Here is a 23,343-nt window from a genome sequence, read left to right on the forward strand (position 1 = left end):
ATGCAGAATGATTCCACACCAACAGTGTCACTGACTCAGCTCCTCTCAAACATTTTTGCTAAGAGGAATGGCAAACTCAACGTCATGTAGGTCTCCTGGACCACTGTAAGAAGTGTTCATTAGACTGATTAGGAATAAATAATTGAAGTATTTATTTAGACATTTTATCATTAGATTACTTTTGAAAAATCCACATGAATCAATTCTTCCTTCTAAAATGTCCTGGTTTTAATTTGCTTATGGTTAGTTTAGATCTGGATTGCCAAACCATGAGCTGTCCAGTGTAGCCTCCCTTGTCATCTGAACTGGCCTTGTAACTGAGACTGGGAGCAGCTGCTCCCCTGCCAGAGCAAAGTGCCACTGTCACCCCTCCCTGACAACTTCAAACCTCAAAGCAGGGGCTGCTTTACTGAACAATGCCACGTGCTCATGGAAAAACCAATAAATGTTTGTGAGTGCTCGATCTGCTGAGGGCTTTTAAAGTTTAATACCTCTCCTCAAAGATGCTGATGAGAACAGACTCACCACTGATGCTTTAGAGTTAAATTTCCTTGTGGTAAAACTGGGAGATGTTGTGAGCTGAGCTGTGTCACAGAGATAAAGGTTTATACCCATCAGCTTCTGGCTTCATAGCCAACAAACAGCTCAGTGCTTCACGCCTTCCTTTTGTGGGCAAGAATTCAAAATGTATCAAATCTGGTGGCTGGGGTTTAGTACAATGGGCTTGGATTTGCAGAGTTCTACTAGAATTATTTTCTGAAATGCACAGCTTTCATTTTTAGCCAAAAGATGTGTCCAGATCGGAAAAACTCCTTTTTCTCAAAAATCTGACTGTCACAGTTTGAAAGCCTGGCCCTTGGTGAGGCACCTACACGAAGAATTCCTTTGCAAATCTGACCTGTGGAAATGTGACCTCAGTGAACACCTGTGCTGTGCAGTGAGAAAGGAACAGAAACATAAGGATCTGATTCCTGAAAAACTTTAAGGCTTTCTCTGGATCTTTGAATTCTAAGTCTGTTTTTCAGAATAATTTGCTTCTGAATTTGGAGTTTAGTTTTGGTTGGGCTTTTTTCCTTTCATTTCCTCAAAATGAATTAAATTGACTTCTACTGGACTAAACATTTTATCATTCAATTCTGGCTGAGGATTCCCAACAACATATGGGTTAGAACCACCAAAGACACTCAGATCCAAATGTAAGACTGTGAAATAGTCATTCCTAAGGGCACTTGCAACGTTTCCGGGCAAAAATGTTAGGAGCGATGAAAATTTTAATAGTGCTGTTTGAAATAACACATAGATTTACTGCATGAGAGGAAGCTCGCTAAAAATTTGTCATTTTAGGCAAAGTCACACTAAATATTTTATTTTGTTAGGACTGTTTAGTGCCATCAAAACCTCAAAGCCTCATGACACAAACACTGACTGCCACAATCAATCTCTAATTCACTCACAGTTCAAATGTTCAAAGGCCAGCTCAGGATTTTGGAAGGGGTAAATTAGTTCTGGCAGCCCTACAGCAATCTCAGATATCATCTGTCTTCTCCTTCTATCAGATCCAGCTGGGCGGGCCCCTCATAACCATTGATGCTGGTTAGAGCCAACTCCAGCATCACTGGGAGTGCTTGGACTCAATAAATCAGAAATTTGATTATGTGCAGAAAATCTATTAAAAATAAATGACAGACCTGGCATGTTTTTCCCAGCTGATCGACTCAGGACAAGACTAAACCAGCTGAAGGTGACCCCAAGTCCCTTTTTCCTCCCAAATGCTCTGTTAATGCAATTGGAGGAAAGAATGTCCATAACAGGTGAAACCAGGCCCACCCTGCCTTGGGACCTGCTGGACTCAGGAGTTCCTAGCATCCATAAGAATGTCCATAGCTTTACTGTGTATGTAAGGAACTGCCTGGTTTTGTGCCCTCTGGATCTGCCACCCCTGGTCATCCTGCAAGAGTTCATTGAGTTTCCCACCTTGATTCACTCAATTAGTGAGAGATCACAAGGAAATTAAAAATGTGGTGTCACAATCCTGGATTTGAATGATGATTGAATAATTTTTATTCTTCCTAAACACATACACGTATTATTCACACAGAGCAGGATTACTGCCTGAATCTTTGCTGTAATTCCTAGTCCTAACTGAATGCTCTGGGAGCAGAGCTGGAGCATTTGCAGGGTCTCAACAGGCCCTTGCACTCAAGCTGACAAGTTTCCAGCCCCTCTGCCTGGCGCCTGAGCTCAGCAGCCAGAACTGGTATCATCAGCAACAGTAAATATTCCATTTTCCTGTTTTCTGAGCAGCACAAACTCTCTTTCTGCAGACTTGCTCATGAGTCATCTGGAAATAAACCATAATCACTTGTCCCCTAGGAGTCATATATAAGTTAATTACTGTACAAGACAAGCTAATGCAAAATACACAAGAGATTCCAACTTGTTGAGGTTGCAAAGGGCAAGGGAGCCTTTCAGAATTTCCATTGGTTACAGTCTGGGAATGCTGGGCTTCCCTTGACTCCATATCTATCACATAACCAGAAACACATTTTGTTCTCTTTGTTGTAGGAGACAAAGCTAAAGAAATGTGGGTGTTACTCCTGTGCACAAATAGAGTAGATACCTAATGGGCTTGTGTGTGTGCAGTGTTGGTAAACACCACTGCTCTGGGCTGCAGCTGACAGAAACCATCACTGCCTGTCCAGCTGAGAGGATGTTCTGGATCTGCAAATGCCCCCCAGCCCTGCACAGGAAGTCAGAATGGAATGGGATGTGCCAGATGAATTTTAGGTGCCACCATGTGAAATAAAATCTACTTGCCTGGAGTTTGGTGTCCTGGACTTGGATCTGACCATCGCTGTGGTGTCTTATTCCTACGCATACATCCTTTGCTGGGCTATTGTGTGGTTGTTTTCTCTGCAGGAGAGAATCTTATCAGTGCAGGGAAAGGAAAATCTGAAAACAATGAAAAGGCCTTTGGCATCTGACATTTTTCTTTTGAGGATGAAAACAAATACATTTATAACTTCACAGTAAAGAAGAAAGATTTTTTTCTGGCAGTTACAGAAACACTATTGTTAAGGCTGGAAAAGCCCCTGAAAATCATTGAATCAAAGTTATGGCACATTATTTTAAAACTTCCAGTTACTCTTATTTACAGATCCTCATTACAGGAGGAAAGGATGGCATGAATGGTGCTGATTTAAAATTTCTCATTTGATGAATTCATAGTTTTAGACCTGGCTCTGGCAAGAGACCTGGTTTCCTGAACACTCACCTGGATTCTTTTTGCCACTCAGTTTATGGTACAGAGAGAATCCCATTCTGGCATCCCAGGAAGGCAGAGAACACACCAGACTTTATTTCAGTACATTTAAGTGACAGACACAACTGCAGAGGAGGAGAGAAACAGTGACAATTAGTTCTGTGTGACATCTACGCTGAGTTTCTGTGACTCTCTGCTAATCACAGTAAATTATTATTAATGAACTGAATATGTCAATCAAATTACTGATTTTGTGAAGACTCTGCACTACATCTCTCCCAGGAACCACAGCAACTCCAGCTGCCCCAACTGCCTCCAGTGAGCCCCTCTCCCAGCAGAAACCAGCTGTGGACATTTATTCTGTGGGAAGTGTTCTGGACTGACAGTGCAGGCAGTGCTTACACAGGCTACTAAACAAGGCATTCTTCTGGCAGCAATCTCAAGGCCTGTGTAAGAGCCAGGACCAAGCCCTTCTCCCTGAATTAATGTAGGTTCCCTCACTAGAAGCAGGAGAAATCCCATTTTCATATTCCCTGAAAAATCAGTAACTCTATTTTTATTTGCTCATTGCTTTCACAACTACAAGGTGCTGCTTTTGAAATGCCCACGAAGTCTTAGGCTCCCAAAAATTAACAGATGATCTCAGAGAATACTGTTAAATTACAATACAAACTTGTGGAATGGGTAAAATGCACTAGAAAATCCCACTATTTGTATTCCTCTATGCAAAAAACCCCCAACCTATTACAAAAATCAACAGTCCAATAATCATGTTTGTAAGTGCGAAAGCTCGACATGTAACAAACATGAAGTCTCATCTTCAAGCATGAACTCACTTCTGAGAAGACAACTTGTCTTTTTAATCAGCAGCATAAAAGTCCAGCTGTCCCATAAAATTAATTTCTATGGGTAAAAATCAGGAGTAGGACACAGCAGGCTTAGGTCTTGTTCTGTCCCACATTCCTGCTTCCCATGTGAAACATTTGCCTAAAATAAAACAGTGATCTAGGCAAAATTACATTGGTTTGCAGTCCTGTAAAAGCTTTTTACACAAACAAAAGTAGTGGAAGTTCCATTTTAAACAATTCAGTAAGCTGGTTTCTAGTCATGCATAAAGGTTTTTTTAATCTGTTTACTGTTTTTAAGGAAATCTGTGTGGTCTTGCAGAGGAAAATTGTTCAAAGACATCTCATCGCAACGTAAGCTCACTGTTTATTCCAGCCCAGGATCTGTTTAACAGGAAAGGGACAGAACAGATTTAGAGGGTCCTTCTGTCAAGGCAGCCCCTGGCGTGGGCTCCTGTCCTCCCCGAGAGGAGGTATCCCATCTCCAGTCACTGGATAATCTGTGTAAAACCCTAATTCTCCAGACAAATGTGTCTGCTAAATGCCTTCTTTGAGGCTCTGAGCCATATGGTTGGGATTACAGCATTTAAATAGTTTTTCCAAGTGAATACAAGGATGAAGCACAGAAGAGTGGAGGGAAGTATGTCCATAATTGCATTTATAAAGGGATTTCAGGATTTTTAAGGCCCATGTTCTGCACCACTGGAGCCAGTGTGAGCTTGGCACCTTGAAGCAAGTGCAAGTTATATTTACAAGCCATTCACACTTTTTTCACCACACGATAAAAAGATCTAAGTACAAAAGAGAACAAGGGGCCGTGTTGTTAATGCTGGTGCAATAAAAGCACATTTTTATCTTTAGGATAAAGACAACAGAGCACAGCCCCACATCACCACTGCCACTATGCCCGTCCTCTGGAAGCACAACAAATCAGTGGATCCCCAACAGCCAGGGACACCTCTGGGAGACACCATGTAATACTTCCGGTTGTTTCATGTTTTTCTAACACTGTTTTATAACATACAGGAAAAGGAGACTTTGAACAGAACTCATCCAGGACAAACAGCAACCACATGGCCTCAAAACCTGTTTCAAATAATGCCTCAGTAGTTATAGTTTCAAGTACGAAGATAGACATAACAACAAAGAGCATCAACTTCCCTCATTCCCTGCCTGGTTAATTTTCCCTTTTCCATCTGTGAGTATGACCTAGTGATACAGACTTTATTTGTATTTAATTTTGAGATCTGTAGAGGAGAAGTACCATATACAAGCTGGGTCTATGTTGTTTTTCTTAGCTGTACTTTACTTGGCCAGGCTTTCCTTCCCTCCACCACCATTATTTACACTCTGGAGCACTGACTCCAGTGTGATGCATTATCCATGTTATGGCTGTTTATAGAGTAGAAGTGGTCTCTGTAACATGTCTGTTTTTCATGTCTTAAACCAATAAAACTTTTACATTGGGCTTATCAAAACCATTCTGTGTAGATCTAAGTCTGTTGTGACTGAAATCAGTAATAAAACTTCTCTTGATGTCCCATGGAACAGAGCTAAGGCAACACTGAGCTCTCTTAATAAATTCCGCTCCGGTAAAAGTTTTATTTAAAAAATGTGGTTAACCCAAAGCTTTTAAAGAAGATTAATGTGGACTTATAAAAAATGTCTGATTTTATTATTAGTAGTAATTCATACAGTTTGTCCTGAAGTTTTCCTTTTCAGCTTCAGTTTGAACCATATGTTCAGGAAGTTCAACTGAAAAGCGATCCTTCAGCAATATTATTTTTTTCTAATTAACAATAACCACAGAGGTATTTTAGAGAAACCTACAGAGTCCCTCAGAAGGTTGTGGAGTGGGATAGATTAAAACAGGATTTTGTCAATTTTATGAAAAATTCACTGAAGCACAAGTGGGTCAACTTCAGAGGAGTCCTTCCTTTCCTGTTCTACCAAACAAAGGATTCTGAGTGCAGCAAATCTTACTTTCCATGGGATTCTTTTGTGAAAGGCCTTGAAGGACTCTGGGATCCATCAGTGCCCTGTTGGCCTTTCTGGGACTGAGCACAGGCAGAGCAGTGCAGCCGTAGGGATCCCCAGACTTTGATCCACCACCGCAGGGGATCAAAGCCAGTCAGAGGTGATGGGTGTCAAACACAAAGCTCAAGGAGAAGCTGGAAGCTGAGTGCCAGACTGGGTTCATACAGACTGGATGGGGATTTAGGAATAAACACAGCTGTGGGCTCAGTCAAACACTCTGTGTGTGCAAACAAAACACAAGAGGCACAAATAAAAACCCTGCACTCAAATGAAAATTAGTAAAAAGCACAAGTCAGAGTGAGGTTCATAAAAATACCTTTGGGCCAAATTTCACGTTGCCAGTCCTTGTACAAATGATGTAACTGATGGCATCAGGAACAATTTTTTTCTGGATTTCAAATATGGTTTGTCTCAAATTTCCTCTCTGAGTGACAGCAGATGAGGTGATGCTGGGTGCAGAACCCCTGCACTGAGGGCTCCTGGAGACTTCTTGTTACAGCACAGCTCACAAACTCCTCACTGGCTGTTTTTAAGAACAAAGATCATTGTTCAGCTCAACAGAACAATCCCATCAAAATGGCAGCACAATGTTGTGCTGCTGTTTTCACTGGGGTCCCTGTCAAGTTGCATCAGTTGAAATGCTGAGAGGTTTTATTTCCCTGACCTGTCACACTGCTCGCTGCGCCCCGGAGCTGCCAGTCAAGCTGTGCTGCTTCTGCTGAGATGTTGTTTGTGCTTTGCTGAGTTTGTTGGTGGTGCCAGCCCTGACATTCAGTTTTCCTGTTTTCTGACCAGCACAAACTCACTGCTGTCACTGCACGTTCAGCCTAATCTTACTGTCCTCACTCTGCCTCCTTTCACTCCTGTGACCTCTCTGTGTTGTACATGGAAAGCAGCAGCAGTCTGGGTAAAAAAGGATGTGGCAATTGGCTTTTCCAGAGGTACAAGCTGCTCCTTGTTCCTGCTGGTTTATCTGGGATAATTGGCCCTGGAAGTCACTCTGGACAACTCCACCTTGATGCAGCTGCAACGCTTCTGTCCACGGGCACCCCTCATCCTTCAACCATGACCCAGGGAGCTTCCAGAGTAAGATCCACAGGGAAAGAAGCTGTGGAAAGGAAACCCTAGCTGATCTGTAAATCTCTGCTGTAAATCTGTAAATAATATAAATGTAAAAAAAAAAAGTAAATAAATCTCTCCATAAATCTGTAAATACCAGTGTAGAAGAGCAAAGGCTCCATTTTTGCACAGCCACTTTTCATAGGAAAAGCATATATTAAAAATAAAGAATCACATTCATTTTCACAGTCCACTGTAGAAAGAGGGCTTATTAATCCTGCTAACTTCCCTGCAAACATTAAATAACCTCCAATATGTTTAGCTTATCTTCATTTTTTAATTTGGTAGGTTGCTGCCTGACCCCCTACTGGAGGCACAGTCCCTGGTTAGCAGCACTAACCTGCCCTCCCTGCAGACAAAGGTAATATTTACCTCTGTTTGCATTCTGACACATGCCAAACAACGAGCTTGAGCTCTTGGGATCAGATTTATTTATCCTCTAATTTTCCCACAGCATTTCAAAACCCACTTGGGCTCGAATGATCCTGCAGCCATTTGCATTTATCATTTGACACATGTCAGATCAAACAACTCTGAAATATCAAACAGGCCTCCAGCATTTTGCTTTTGTGTAGTTTATTGAATCTCTGGGGTAACATTCCACAAAATGCAGCATGGAAATTCTTAATCTCACCAGGCCCCAGTCAGAGGTTGCTTGTTGTACTGGGAAGCTGGATAGGGGGGAAAAAAGGAAAATGTTTTTTATTGTGGAACTGTGTTGCTTTTCACACCTCTTGTGAGAAGCAACACAATAAGCCAAGGAAACAACCTCGACCCCTAAGTGTTTATAAATCAGCATTTACTGAGTGAGCAGCACCTAACAAATGGATTGAAACAGACCCAGCAAGGAAAACCAGTTGGTACCACTGTGTGATTACCTTGTGATGCAGGTACTGGCAATACTGAGGTGGAATGTTATCATCCTGCTGCATCCATAACTTTCTAGTGAAGGTGCTCCTGGAATTCTTACCTGGAGAAGTCCTGCAGTCGCCTTGGCAGGGAGGAGAACACAGTGTGCCATGAAAAACCTGGTTAATTAAAAAGCAGACCTAGAGAGGGTCAGGCTGGACTTTTCAAATATCCCTCAGATTTGAACTGCAGGATTTTAACTTGCCTCTAAAATTTCAAATCAGATTCCAGTAGAAAGCAGCTGGATTTTCCCCCAGGTATTGCCAAATCCAAACAGTTCACACTGGCTCTGCCTTTTCTTAATGCTGGAATCCCAGTTCCCAGAAAGATTCTGTGTTAAGCAGAATACTTTCTTTTCCAAGGGCTGGGGCAGCAGGCATCCCTTTTAGAAGGGTTCCTCTGGATACTGTACCATGATTGAACAGTGCAGGGGCATTTGGACAGCACAGAAAAGTTCTGCATTCAAGAGATTTTAACTTTCAAAGTGCTTAAGAGACACATGGAATTGAAATGCATCAGAATACAAAATAACCAATCTCATGTGAACATTCAGTTTGCAGGTTACCTCGGAGGACAGGCTGTCATTCCTGACTCTTGCCTCATGAGGCCTCTTCACCCAGGTGGGTCTCATGGAGTTTCTTCCTAAAAGTTGCTCTTTGCTTCTTTGGAACCATCATATTCTTGTCTTCTCCATGTGAGTGAAGCCTGGGCCTCTCTGCAGGACTCTTGGAGCAGCTGATGACATGGTGGTTGCTTCCCTTCTTTTAATTTGCATGATAAAAATCTGTCAGCAAATTGCACCCCAAGGGGTGAGGATGGCAGGGTCTGCAGCTCAGGGGCCTGACTGACCCCACCTGGGGCCCTTGGCCAAACTTCCCCAAGCCATGACTGAGGCTTCTCTTGGACTGGGGCAGTGGGATGGGTTTGTCACTGTGCTGCTGCCACGGGCTGAAGGACTCAGCAGGGCTTGGCATGGCCAAAGCACTCGATGTCGAGCCCTCAGAGGGCAGATTTACAAGAATGCCTCAAGCCACAATCAGAGTTTAACATTACAGTGCCCATCAACCCACAGCTGAAGAGTGTTAGAACCCTTGAGCTTTAACATTTTACTTCTTGGCTCAATTTGAATTAAATTTTAATTTGAGAACTTGGCAAACAGAACAATTTGCTAAGTCTTGTATAACACAAGGATGGTCAGGCAGTCTCACTGCAAAATCCTGCAGCAGTGTTTGTGTTATCACAGCTGATTTCTCAGCCACTGAGATACAGAGTTCTCACAGCTCTGGTTTTAAAATGGATCATATGAAACTGGTAGGCACACTGGCTTGGAAGAAAAATGCAACTATAAAGCACAAGTATCACAAGGGGAGGAAGGCATTAAAGGCCATGCAGGAAGTGTGAACAGATCTCTGTAACTGTGTTGTGCAAGCCCACACAAGGCACAGAGAGTCCTTGAAGCCTGTGCATCTACATTTTACACCAAGGCAGTGTGACTGTTCCCTTTCCAGACTCCCTACACCCCTCGTGCTAAGACTTGCTACCAGTTCAGCCAGAGAAATTGAGGCCAGTTTGAGGATAATGATATAAATAGCAGGAAGTTTATGGAAACTTTGCTGAAGTTGTTTCTGTTGATCTGTGAAGAGGTAAAAGTGCTGGTGCAGTGCCAGCCAACCCTGCACATCTGTCCCTGCATAACCTGTACCTTTGTTATCCATTTGGAGTCCGTAGACTTCATTTTTACAAGCTAATTGCATATTAAAATAGAAATATTAAGATTTATGAATACTTATTGGTTACAACACACTGGTCTCCAATTGCTTTTTCCCACTCTGTCTTTTCAGCTGACAGATTTTATCGTGCCCCTGAGTTGGGAGCTCTGACACCCCACTATGTCAGAGTCATTTTCTTGCTTGTTTTACTCTTTTTTGTTAAGAAGTTTCTTCAGTTTATTCCCATCAACTTTCATTGTCTTTAATTATGTCCCTGAACTTGTAAAGCTGTTTCTCCTGACAATGGATGCTTTGGAAAGGGTAACAACTGCTTTTCCATGAACTACAAGGCAGGAAGTGCATTGTTTCCTTAAAAAAATTACCAGATGTTTTTCAGGGCTGACTACTAACATTAAAAAAAAAAGCCAGAAACTATTATTTTCCAAATAACCCCAGCTTAATTTTATTATTGTGTGACTCCTGTTTGCATTTAACTGGGAATTGCAGCCTAGGCCAATACTAAAAAAGGAATTTCTCTCAAGCTAAGTGTGTAAAGTCCATCTATGTGAATATTGACTCCATGGACTCAAGTCCATCTGAGTGAATCGTGTTATTCCTTGTGCTGTTCCTGCCAGTCCAAATACTGGCACTGGGGCACCTGCAAGTGGTTGTCTTGTGTTCTCTGACTGGAACAAATGAATATTACTTGTCCCTGTGTGCAGGGATTATTGACAGAAAATACCCAGTGCTTCACAGTAAAGCGACTGCATTTTATTTCTCATTAAAAATTAAAATGTATACTTTAAATGATAACAGAATATTTTTAAGATGGACGGTACAGTAAGAAGAAATTACCCGCATCACACATGCCTGGAAATTTGCTTGCTGTTCCCAGCTCTCAAGCCTCTGGATCACAAGCTGTTCATGATGGAGCGATACTCTCTCTGGTGCTCCACAAGCTTCAAAAATACTTCGTATTTCTTGTCATAAAATCTGTGTAAGAAAGCTAATGTCAGCAAAGCCTGAGATTTGAAGATTTAAATCCCCTGCAATATACATGTTTACTTGTTTCTCTTAGCATTAAAGACACCTTGTCTCTTTCCTGGGTACAGCTGCTGCCGGGGTCAGAGCCCTCCCTGTGCACTGCTGGGGCAGTTTCCACCCAAGCTGTGATTTCCAGCTGCAATTCCGCCTTTCATTTCCCTACAGCCAGCTTGGCTTCTCAGACACTTTTCCCCAGAGTCCTCTGTCCTGAGAGTGAGGAGACACCAGAGCTTCACAGAATTCATTCAGGTGGCAAAAATCCTCCAAAATCACCGAATCCAGCTGTTTCCCGAGCACTGCCAAGGCCGCCACTGCCCCGTGTCCCCAAGTGCTACAATCCACAGGGCTTTTCAACCTCTCCAGGGATGAGGACTGACCTGGGCAGCTGTGCCAGGGCTGGACAACCCTTTCCATGAAGAAATTTTCCCAAATATCCAATCTACACTTTCCTTGGCACAGCTTGAGGCCGGTTCCTCTTGTCCTGTCTCTTGTCATTTGGGAGCAGAGCCCGATCCCCTTAGCTGTCCCCTCCTGTCAGGAGCTGTGCAGAGCCACAAGGGCGTCCCTGAGCCTCCTTTGCTCCAGGCTGAGCCTCTTCCCAGCTCCCTCAGCTGCTCCTGGAGCTCCAGCCCCTTCCCAGCTCCCTCAGCCTCTCCTGGGGCTCCAGCCCCTTGCCCTGGCCACGCTCCGGCCCCTCAGAGCGAGTCCCGTGCTGCGGGGCCCAGAACCGGGCCCAGGCCCCGCCGTGTTCCCCCCGTGTCCCCTCAGCCCGGACCCGCCGCCAGGGGGAGCCCGCGCGCCGCCGCCCGTGCAATCCGGAGCCCTTCAAAATGTAACCAAATTACCCTTAAAATACAATGTAATAGAAGACCATCCGTAAAAATTAATAGAAATAATACTTTAAAATATAATAATACTAATACCTAAAATATAATATAAATAAGCAAGCCTTCAAAATTAATAGAAACAATCCTTAGGAATACAGCATGAACAATTCTTAAAAATATAATATACCGTGATTCTTAAAGCATCTGTATGCTAAGCACTACTGCAGTCGAGCAGGGCTGTAAAGAGACACCACCCAACCTCATCTCCAGACCCTAACTTTATCTCCCTGGAACTCTCCCAGTGGAACACACCAGGGCCAGCATTACCTTTTATGCTCGTGGTTGGGCTGCACAACTTTTCCAATTTTCCCCATTTTCGCCATGGCCTCCTAGGAAAAGACAAACACCAACTGGAAAAGCCTGTTTTGATTTAAAATACTTTTTGACAAGAACAAGATGTTTCAAAACCAATCGGAACATTAGTGATGTATTTTGTTTCGGCTGAACAGGCCAGATGGCAGCAAATATGTTCAATCCCATTATAAAGTAGTCAAGAGAACAAAGCTCTGCAGACCCTCAGTAACCAAAGTCTGTTCCTCTCTCTCACTGGGAGTCCCAGGCAGAACAGAGTTATCTTTTATTATTTACTCTAACCAAAGGAAATGTTAAACACTGCATCCCTGGAGGGGAGGGTTCTCAAATAAAATGATACTGTACTCAAGATCCTGTAATCATATTCTGAAAGTATCAGTTCCCTGCAGCAAGGGAGGACTCAGGGGTGCTCCACAAGCTGAAGGTAACCTGGGAAGGTCTGTTCTGCAGCTCACAGCTGCCCTCACATTCCAGCACAAAGGTGTAAGAGGCAAACTCTGATCCTGCTCTGCTTTTGGCCAAAATAAAGTCAGAGCTCACAGAATCCCCTGCAGAAGGCGTCTCTAGGGCAGCCATGTGTTGAAGGGAGAGGGATAAGTAATTTGGTTCCTTTTCTGATCTCTGTGAGATTCTGATTTTCCGTGGATTCTCCCAAGCAATCCCACTGGAACGAGAATCACCAAAGAGGCCTGAGCTCTCAGATACAGTGGAGGCAGCAGTCACTCAGTGATTTCACAAGGAGAATCAAAGCAGCAGCTTTTAGATGGGAGAATGTTAAAACCATTAAAGGTGAGGACTCAAGAGTCAGTGTGTGACTAAATCAGGGTTCAGAGTTTCTAAGCAGGACCTGAACCTGTTTTAATGCAGTGCCTAAGGACGAGGATGACTCTGGAGAACAGGCAGCCTGTGCTGCTGCTGGAACCTTTTTTAAAGTCTGGAACATTTTTAAAAAGCTTGGATGATTTTACAGGCTGGAATACCTGCCCTAGTGAAATTTGTGCTTTCCACTAATCCAGCACTTTTCAGCAAAGGATCACACAGAACTTCACAAGGTGGATGAGCAATGTCAGTGCAGTGTCACTGGCCCAGGGCAGGCTCTACCAAGGCAGAAGCATTGCCAGGTGTGCAGTCAGGACTCCACTCTGCTAAGGGTGCTGATACAGCAGCAGGGAACATTTCTGTGCTCTCATATGCCCATTCTCTTGCAGAGGTGCAGAGGTTGATTGTACTTGGATTCCCCAAGAAACACCCTTGAAATAACACTTGCAGAGAGATAGTGTGTTCTTTTGCCTGGGACATGTGAGCCTGCTGGCACTGAGACTCTGCACAGCAGCCAGATTAAAATACTGCCATGGAAAGGCTGATATCCTTCCCAGTAAGAGAAATGGGCATTTTATTCCCTGGCCTTTAACAGGTGACACTGACAATGCTCAAGCATTGTCCCTGTTTACAATAGTCAGTCCCTTACACAGCCAGCTGGATTTACAGTCTATCCAAAAAATGAATGAACACTCAGAAAAAAAAAAAAAAAGGCAACTCAAAGTAGAAGCCAATTCCCTCTGATACAATGGCTACTGGTTTTCCTTTGTGCCTTAGGGAAAACAAAGCCCCCTGAAACACTCTCTCACTAATGGAAGAGTCACCTTCCTTTCTGCTCCCAGCTTTACACCTCCTTTTGAACTGCCCTGGAGACACTGCACGAAAATAAACCCATAACATCTGAAGTGTCTAAAAATGCAAATCCATTTTTTATCACAGGTGCAACAAAAATGAAAGGGAGGGCCAGACTTTGCATTCCCCTGTCTGTGCACACTCAGGACCAGGACACAGCACCATTCCCAGGCTATGTTCTGCCTGTGACATGGGTGCTCCACACCCTCGTGTTCTGCTTTACTCTTACAGCTTCCAGAAAATGCTGCTTCTCTTCTGCTGGACCCCCATCATCCACCCTGAGCTAAGGAGGATGACTTCCAAGTTTATCCGTTTTCCAGTTTATCCTCTAAAATACTTTGGCATTTTTAAATCTCCTGAAAATACACAGACCTTTGAGAATCCACAGCATTAAAGTCGCACAGCAACTGCCATGGTTCTGTGGAATAGCATGGCAAAAAAAAAAATACACAGCCAGCAATTTTCAACAAGTCACCCATTCTGTGTTGCTCAAAATATCCTAAATTAATTCCCTCTCTCAATTCACATTTTAGTTGTGTGTTTTTCTGTGTTTTAAAGTCAGTTTGGTCATTGTTAGCTTGAACAAAAAACTTTACTCCCAGAGGAGAGTCTTTTCAACAATTTTCTGGGGACAAAGAGGAACAGAACATTGAAAATATGAATTTATAATGAAACGGGAAACAAAGGAACATTAGAATTGCATTACTGAATCGGATCAACCTTGTGCACTGCTCTGTCTCCAACAAAGCCTTAAATATAGCAAAGTGATAATACTGCTGTTCAGAAATAGTTTGTTTGAGGGTTGACATCCAAATCCATAATTCCAGTCACCAAGGATTTCACAATCTTAATTTGAATGACGCTCTATCTTCTTTGTTTGCCAGTCTAGACAGTACAATGAATACAGTGATTTAAAACACAATGAATTCTCTCTTAAAACAAAATATTTTGTAAAATTGCTTTTTAATCATTTCTTTTCTCTCTTTCCATAAAGGCTATGCTATAAATAAACCCTGAAAGTTCGCATTTGATCATAGTTTCTAAAGGCTGGGCAAGAGGCAAGTGAAGGGTTTACACAGAAAAAAAGAGAGGCACTGTGGAGCAGAAATAAAGGGATGCATTCATGATTTCTAACCTTTTGTTGGAGTGTCAACGCTGAGACAGATACAAGCCAGTAAACACTCTGCTCTCCATGGAGAGACCCAGCCCAGCGGGGTTATCCCTGCCTGGGAAGGGACAGGGAACCAAACTCCACAAGGCCCACCAAGATCTCAGGACAAGGTGCCATTTTGCTGCTGGGAAGGTCAGCAGCCACTCAAATCCACTCGGTCCTGGTGGCTGAATTCCACTCTCCAGCATCATCTGGGGCTGGGGATCCAACACTTGCCCAGCTGAGGAATCCAGGGCAGCCCCAACAGGCAGTGGATCTCCAAGGGAAACCCTACTGGAACCCAGGGAAAATCCTGTCTCCTAGGGAAGCCCAACTTTGACACAGCATCTTAAAGCTGGAAATTTCAACTGTTGTCCCTTCAGTAATGGGAAGGAAAAGGTTTTTAACCCTGTGTGGGAAGAGGCAGCAGGAGAAGCCCATCAGCCTGGCACAGGAGCCAAGGAGGTGCACATAGGGAACAGCTTCAGGCTGGGAGACTCATGTTCTCTGACTCCCTGACCTTGGGATCCTCCAAGAGCTGCCTCACAAAACCCAGCACATCCCACAAGAGGAGCCCACGTCCCTTGAGACTGCACAGGGAGGCCAGTAAGGCCCACGTGGATTGAACCACAGAATCACAGAATCAACTAGGCTGGAAGAGACCTTGGAGATCATCAAGCCCAAATTAGAATAGTCCCCAAGTCTGATTTTCAGCTGTGACATGAGGATTGATGAGGTTGAGTATTACTGAAAATTTATGGGATGTGACCCTTAAAGTACACAGCAGATGAGAAATCAGATTTAGGGACACCAGCCTTAGTTTAGAAAGTCAAGCAACAAAATCCCAATTGGGCTTTTTCTTTATTTTGAGACTAAAAATTGTATCCAAAGTTAAATGGATAAGGCATCCGAGCACAAATGCAACTTCCCAGCTGTGTTCTCACCACTCAGTCATTTTGGTAATCCCAAGAAATGCTTAGACTTTAACCTAAGGTAATTATTAACAATGAAACAACCACAGATTATTTCAAGTTCTCCTGTATGATTTCAGTGGCTGAAAGCACGTGGCTGCACATGGAGCAGCAAAGCACCAAACTGGGGAATCTGATGCTCACACTCAGGCCACTCTCACCTCTCCAGTGTTTCTGTTCAGTTTTCTTGTCACAGATCCAGAAGCAGGAGGAAAATAATGTCAAAGTTGCCCCATTCACAACAGACTGAAATGTAGGAACATTCTTCCCACCAGATGTGTCCTGATTTCAGGATTCAGCAGGTGTTAACCTTCAAACTATTAGAGTGACTTTTCTTACACTTCTAGTCCTCACAACAAATAAATAATATTCTATGTAATAATTTCAATTGTTCTGCAGCAGTAAAGAACCTCTATCTCACTCATCTCTATTCCACACACACAAACTCAGCTAACAGATGTCTTTAGCATCATTTTAAGAAGTTCAGTGACAGATATATTTGGATTTGAGGGGCCAAAATAGATTTCTTGAAATGCTGATGTTGAAGAAACACTTTTAAACTTCTATAAGAATTTTAAGCAAGGCTGCTATTTCCTCCTAGGCTTTTATTTAGAGATTGCTTTGGAGATGCAAAATTCATCTTATCTGTGTTTACAGGAATTACACGAGTGTATTTCTGCAGAACATTACTTTTTAGTGGTATATGACTGCATGAAGAAAGCATGTGATGGACCATACACAATATTTTTCTAGTGGATTTTTCCCCCCTTAAATTTGTTTGAGTTATAGGGGCAGATCTTGGCAGCGTGCACAAAGCCCAGAATCTGTAACTCAATTCTCTGTGGGTTTCTAGATGGAGCAAGCCAAGTTTTAAAACACATTATGGATAAATATTAGAGCTGAGCAAAAAATTCACACCTAAGACCAAAGCGTGAAAATTTGGCTTTGATTAATTTAGTGAAAAGGTGAAAAATTTCACACAAGTTTGTGTTTTCCTTTTGCTCTGATCCAACATCAATTTCTGTGTCTGTATCAAACCTCAGAGAGAGAGAGAGAGAGAGGAATAGTTTCTGTCTGTCTGTCTGTGCACATGAGATACAGAGGAGGAGGGAGAAGAGGGTGGAAGGATGGAGGGCTGGCAAGCAGGACACCAGCTCAGGACTTGAGTCTGTCTTCCAGGAAAAGTCACTGGGCCTTTGGAATCTCTCTGTCCATCTGTTCAGGAACAGCACTGGCCCTTCTTAGAGGAATATTTTATGCATTTGTTTGTTACACTGAGGCAGCTCAAAAGAAACCCAACAATATTCTACCCTTCAACCATCCAACTTGAATTCACAGAGGCCAACTGGAGGGGTCCTGAGCACTGAGACAAGGTGCATTTCTGGTTCCAGCACTGAATGAGATTCCAGAAAGTTTCAAGAGATTTCTGCAGTTATCTGGGACACATAATTTATTATTTTATTTTTCAGTTACCTCTGTCTGCAGTGGGCTGTGCCAGTTCCCCAGTTTGGTTTGGCTGGGGCACAGAGTTTGCACACTCAGGGTGTGTCCCCAGTTCTGCACTCTGGGCGCCACATGGAGCTCCCAGCCCTCCTACACCTTTCACATCCCATTGAAGGATGGATCACCCGACCTGTCCTGCACCACCAGAGAAGATCTTCACTCCTTAGTACCAGAACAAATGGAAAAGAGCTCTCACAGCAGCAGAGACAAGCACAGGTAAGGCCACAGGATCACTTCTGCCTCCAAAGAACCGACTTTGCCTCTCCCCCAGTATCTCCACAGGGCCAGCCAGGCTGTGGTCACCCAGTTTGATGTCCCAGAGCCCAGCCAGGCTGGCCAGCCACAGGCACAGCCCTAAGAGGGGCAGCAGTGGCAGTGCAGATGCTGGAAGGGTGCCTTGCCATGCCAGCCATGATATTAATTACTTATTCCACAGCCCAAATTTAGAATGGGACGAGGGTCAGCTCTGATTGCCACATCATCTATCAGCTGGAAACTATGTTTGGGTCTAAGCTCCAGCCACCCTGCTACTAAATATAGGTTGGTTAGTTGTTGATTTGAGTCTGCACTCCCCCAAGTTGCCTCTCACTAGCAAATAATTAAGCAGTTTGCTTTGTGAGGGCTCTGCTGCTGGCACCTCTTCATGCCCAAAGCTGCTTGGATACAAACCTGACAGCTTAGCAGGGGTTTCAGCTTCCCTGGGCAATGGAAAGAGCCCAAGTGCTCAGCTCCTGTTTCAGCTTCACAGACTGCTGGCACTGGCTGCCATGAATCAAGTCTCTGGGCACCACCCAAGCAGCCTGGGGCAGGGTTTAGCTGCTCTTCCCCTGACAGGAGCCTGTGCAGCTTCTCCATGAAGGGACAGTTCCCTTCAGTGGCTGCATGTGAAGGTCCCAGCCCACACCACGGTGCTGATGCCACAGCAGGAATGGGCTCCTGACTCCAGCACCAACTGGCACTGGCAGCACATCTCCCTCACCCCCTTCTGAGGTGGAATAAATTTAAGCATCGCTGTTAAAATAGACTAAGAAGGTCTGTCCATCGAAACCACATGAAAATATGTTGATTTAACACAGGCTTTAGGCTTGGAAATATGATGCTGACATAGCTGTGTTTAACAGAACACAAGCTCAACTGGGAGTCAGGAGAGCAAATTCCTCCACCAGCTCCTGATGCTGGGCACTGCCCAATCCACCCTCTCCCTGCTCATCCTTCCTGGGGATGGAGCAAACGAATCCAGGGAACAACTCTGCATAACCTGCAACACATTGCTTTGCTTCTCTGGCCCCCTTCTCACCCTCTGCTTGCAGCATCTGTCCCAATGCTTTTGCCCTCAATTTTAGGTGGTAAAGCCTTTGGGGCAGTCAGGGCAGATGTGTGATTCCACATGGACATAGATGCCAAGAACTGAGCTGGACACAAAGCAATCTCTCCCTGTGAGGGGGGTGAGGCCCTGGCATGGAGTGGTGTCCAGAGAAGCTGTGGCTGCCCCTGCACCCCTGGAAGTGCCCAAGGCCAGCTGGAACGGGGCTTGGAGCACCCTGGGAGAGTGGGAGATGTCCCTGCCCAAACCATTCCAGGAATCTGATTTAGACCAGGGAGGGTAAAACAGAGACACTGAAGACCCAGCCCAGGGGATCCTGACACTCAGCTGGGCACTCCACTCAATATTTAGCTGAACTGCACCACTTCCTCCAAGGTGCAAAATTCAGATTTATTTGGCTGATTTCTTTCAACATCCATAACGAACATTCAGCTTTCCTTACATTTAGTCACCAACTTCAAACTTTTATTTGCCATCTGGCAACAGACTGGGCTTTACTGGGGGGAAGGGATAGGAAAGGGGCTTTTTTTTTTTTTTTTTTTTTTTTTGCATCTGTATTTGCTTTATGAGCTATGGCTAAGGCATCATTTACACATGGGGAACTGGATCAGGTTCTCACAATTCATTCCATATGTTCACTTATGCTGTCAAAACATTTTTTCGATCTAATTAATCCGCACACGTCTCTCTGTTCATTTCCCCACTTTGGGGCAGTTTCAGCATTTTTGGGGTACCTAGCTGGGACTGTCATAAAACCAACTTCTGCCTATACTTTGCTTTAGGGTTACTCCATCAAAAAAGCAAAACTATTTGCAATATTTCACCCTCTTCATCTATTTATTCTTTCCCTCTTTCCAACACTGGCTGAGGAGACTTGATTTTCCTTTCCTTTCCTTTCCTTTCCTTTCCTTTCCTTTCCTTTCCTTTCCTTTCCTTTCCTTTCCTTTCCTTTCCTTTCCTTTCCTTTCCTTTCCTTTCCTTTCCTTTCCTTTCCTTTCCTTTTCCTTTTTTCCTTTCCTTTCCTTTCCTTTCCTTTCCTTTCTTTCCTTTCCTTTTTTTCTTCTTCCTTTTCCCTCTTCCTTCCTTTTCCTCCTTCTCTTCCTTCTTTTCTTCCTTTCCTTCTTTCCTTTCCTTTCCTTTCTTTCCTTCCTTTCCTTTCCTTTCCTTTTCCTTTCCTTTCCTTTCCTTTCCTTTCCTTTCCTTTCCTTTTCCTTTCCTTTCCTTTCCTTTCCTTTCCTTTCTTTCCTTTCCTTCCCACCCAAATAGGTGTCTGTCGAAAATCCCTGCTCTTAAAACTTTGGCTTGTATCTCTGTTGGAGACCACTGGGAAATGGTAAATACAGTTCCCTTTAGCACTAAAACTTCTCTGTCAGCAGGAATCTCTTTATGTGCACACTGTCTGTGTACTGCAATCACATTTATTGCACAGAAAACCTGTAGGCACCAAACTGAACAAATTCATTTGGAATAAACTATTCTTACTGGCAAATGTCAGGTTACCCTCATCACCATTCTGGCTGATGTTTCTCTATACAAAACCAAACCCAAGAACTACTTATTCACACCTGTCCCAGAGCCAGAAAGAGCCTTTGGTTACAGTAATATTCAATAACCTCTGTTACTGAGCAAATCCAAACCTGTCACCCAGCACTGCCAGCAGGAGTTTTAAAGGTATCTCAGGCATCTTTTCCCTTAGCAGATGTCCTAATAAAGCATTTGTATTCATTTGGCAAATAGAAAAGAGCACATTTTATAATTGCCCATGCCCAAAACAAAGGCTGGTTCTGTCTGCAAGCATCCCAGTTGGAATTAGAAGTGCATTTGCTGGGGGAATGAGGCACCAGTGGCACCAGAGCTGGGCTGGGCACAGCCTGAGATCCACCACAGCGCCATCCTGAAAGCTGAGATCCCACAGAGAAGAGCACCCAGGACGGTCTCCACCTTCCCAAGTTTTGGCCAGGTGGGAAGCCTGGGGAGCTGATTTATAAGCTCTCAATTTTATCTCCAAGAAAAGCCAACAACACCAAATCCTTCCAGAGGGATGTTCTCACAACACCCAGCCACCATTCCAACTTTTACTTCTCATCCTATTTTCCCAGCTTTTTAAGAAACCCCCAGTGAGCTGCACACTGTGGCTCCTGCTTCCAAGCAAGCCTTGCCCCGTCAGCCACTTCAGTGAGAAATTCCTAACCCACTGTTCCTCAAGTGCTTATGGGGGAAAGCCCCAGCACACTTTCCATGACTGTAATCACTGGATTCATTGGTCCTGAATTTTAAGCCTCACAGGCCCTGAGATCAGCTCAGCTGGTCAGAACATGGTGCTGATAACGCCAAGGGTGTGAATTTGATTCCCATTTGGGGGCCCTTCATTTAAGAGATGGACTTGATCATCCCTGTGGGTCCATCCAACTCAGAATATTCTGTTTTCCTGTGAAGCACCTCAGATCTTCATATATTCCATGGAAATCACTAACACCATGAGATTAATACCAAACACTGAGGAGGCAAATCTGGCCAATGGACGACACAACTGAAGAAAAACCACTTTGTGCTTCACCATTCAGCTGATCCTAAGAACTGAGCCAATTCCTGCTGTTGAAGATCTGTCCTTTTATTTAAAGACAGCAAGCTGGGAAAGGAGATGAATAGCAGAGGCCCAAATGGTTCATGGAGCTTTTCCCTTGTAGGTCACTGAGCAGAACCTCAGTGAGTGTTGGGAGCTATGGTGGGCTGCCAGCTTTTTATCATGTCCTCTGCAAAGGGGATTTACTGGTTTCAAATTAATTTCTATTGTATGCAGCTTTCCCAACATGAAATGCTCCATGGTACAGCTCAGCCACTGATTGATAACCCTTTGCAAATCCCCACAGGAGAAACTGCTGCCACCACCTGAATGGTTCCTTTTAAAATCACACTTGGAGAAGTGTCCTGACTGTGAACTGGAGGAGCTCAAAGAGCCTTCCCCAGCCGTGGGTGGGGGCACAGCCCTGCAAGGAGGGTGGCAGTGCAGCTGCACATTTTGCTCCAGACTGGAGGAGAACTGGGGAGAGCAGAGCCCAGCCCTGTCCTTTGCTCCCCAAGGCGGCTGCTCCAGGAGGGAGGTGAGTGTGTGCTGGCAGCACCACAGGCCTGTTCTCTGCAGAAAGTAGGTTCTGAAAGGAAACAAAACAAACCAAAACAGAAGACGCAAAAATGAACAACTCTATCATTATCTGATGTGCTGAGATCTCGGCAGAGATCAGCTCAAAGATCCATATTGTTTACAGCAGCTGATGAGTCTCACAAGTGCTGAAGCTGTGCTCTCGCTTAAAGTGCTAACATATTTACAGTTTTCAGTCTTGTCCTTAGCACTTATCTGTCATTTCAAGATGAATGCTCCTTTTGTACAGCCTAATCACTTGCACGAACACTCCACCAGCTCAAAACCCCAGATTTGTTTCGCTTTTCCATTAGCAGCAATTCTGTACTTTGGAAATTGCTTCATGCAGCAAATCTGAAAAAAACCCCAACTAGTTTTTGTTCAAAGGTATTTCTTTGGCTGTGACAAGTCTAGAAGGGAGGGAAAGATATTAAATTACTTTTATCTGATGCAAGTCTGAATTTTACTGCACACCTTTCTAAACACACTTGTCCATTGTTCTGCTCTGGCTTGGTTATTGACATTGGAGTAATTAGAGAAGATCTATATAACATCAGACAGGATCAGCAACATATCTAACTAAACCCTTGATAAGAAGCCATTTTTTCATGCTCAACAATCTTTTCTCTATTCATAATATTTCAAACATTTCGTAGGATCCCATCCTGCCCCCTCCTCTCCCAACAAACAGTAGGAGCATGTGCAATTAAAAGCTGTCAGTCATTCTGGTTTTACAGGAATAAAGGAATGTGGGCCATTCTACAACTCAGTAACTTAATTTAAAAAAATGCAACCCAGGCATGCAAGAAAAAGGATACAGTTCTAAGGAGGAGGTCTTACCCTGCTGGATGTTTTACATTACTCTCATTGGGTTACTGGCCTGTCACAAATCAGTTTCAGATGCACCTCAGAAAATGCTCAGCAAAGCAAGATGCATCTGTTGTTTCTGCTAATCCTGGTCTCACTGCAGTCAAAAAAGGGCAACATCTGACTTTCAGAAGTCTCCAGAAATGTCTACAACTGCAGTTTAGAAGGGTTCATCCCCGAGCAAGAAGAGCACCTCAGTTAAGTGTTGGGCACAGCGTTAGATACCTAAAGCTCCAGGCTGGGAATGAAAATGCTGATCTGGAATTAGCCTTTGCTGTTCCTAAGAAATTGCCAATCCAAACCCTGAGTGAATTTGTGCTTTAAAGGATGTGGTCTCCCATGCCTTCCCAAATATCCTCTAAAAACAAGAATTCTGCAAATAAAGTACATTTTTGTGCAGAAGTACAACACAATCTTTAAATGTTCTGAATGCTGTAAATACTAAAACTTGATACAAACATCAGAGTTGTAACCATGCCACAGTATATAAACCATCTTCCACATTATACACATAGCAATGTGAATTAACACAATAGCAAACTGCAGTGCTAAAGTAAAATTCTGAAGTTAAAAGATGATCCAATTATGTGTAAA

At 43.7% G+C, this 23,343-nt stretch overlaps 1 protein-coding gene and 1 pseudogene across 3 annotated transcripts in view; one reads left to right on the forward strand and one right to left on the reverse strand.

The window, feature by feature from the left end:
- Positions 1-9,020, forward strand: LOC115906390 (annotated as a pseudogene).
- Positions 9,021-10,632: 1,612 nt separating this feature from the next.
- The window catches only part of FGGY (FGGY carbohydrate kinase domain containing), a 126,691-nt gene continuing 113,980 nt past the window's right edge, over positions 10,633-23,343 (reverse strand). For all 3 annotated transcript variants that reach the window (XM_030953401.1, XM_030953402.1, XM_030953403.1), the window contains 2 exons: positions 12,080-12,141; positions 10,633-10,874 (listed from right to left, as the gene is read on the reverse strand). In XM_030953401.1, coding sequence (XP_030809261.1) covers positions 10,793-10,874; positions 12,080-12,141 — 144 coding nt within the window. In that variant the 3' untranslated portion in view covers positions 10,633-10,792. The remainder of the gene's footprint in view (positions 10,875-12,079; positions 12,142-23,343) is intronic.

Source organism: Camarhynchus parvulus, chromosome 8, assembly GCF_901933205.1.
Source record: "Camarhynchus parvulus chromosome 8, STF_HiC, whole genome shotgun sequence".
Lineage (NCBI taxonomy): Eukaryota > Metazoa > Chordata > Aves > Passeriformes > Thraupidae > Camarhynchus > Camarhynchus parvulus.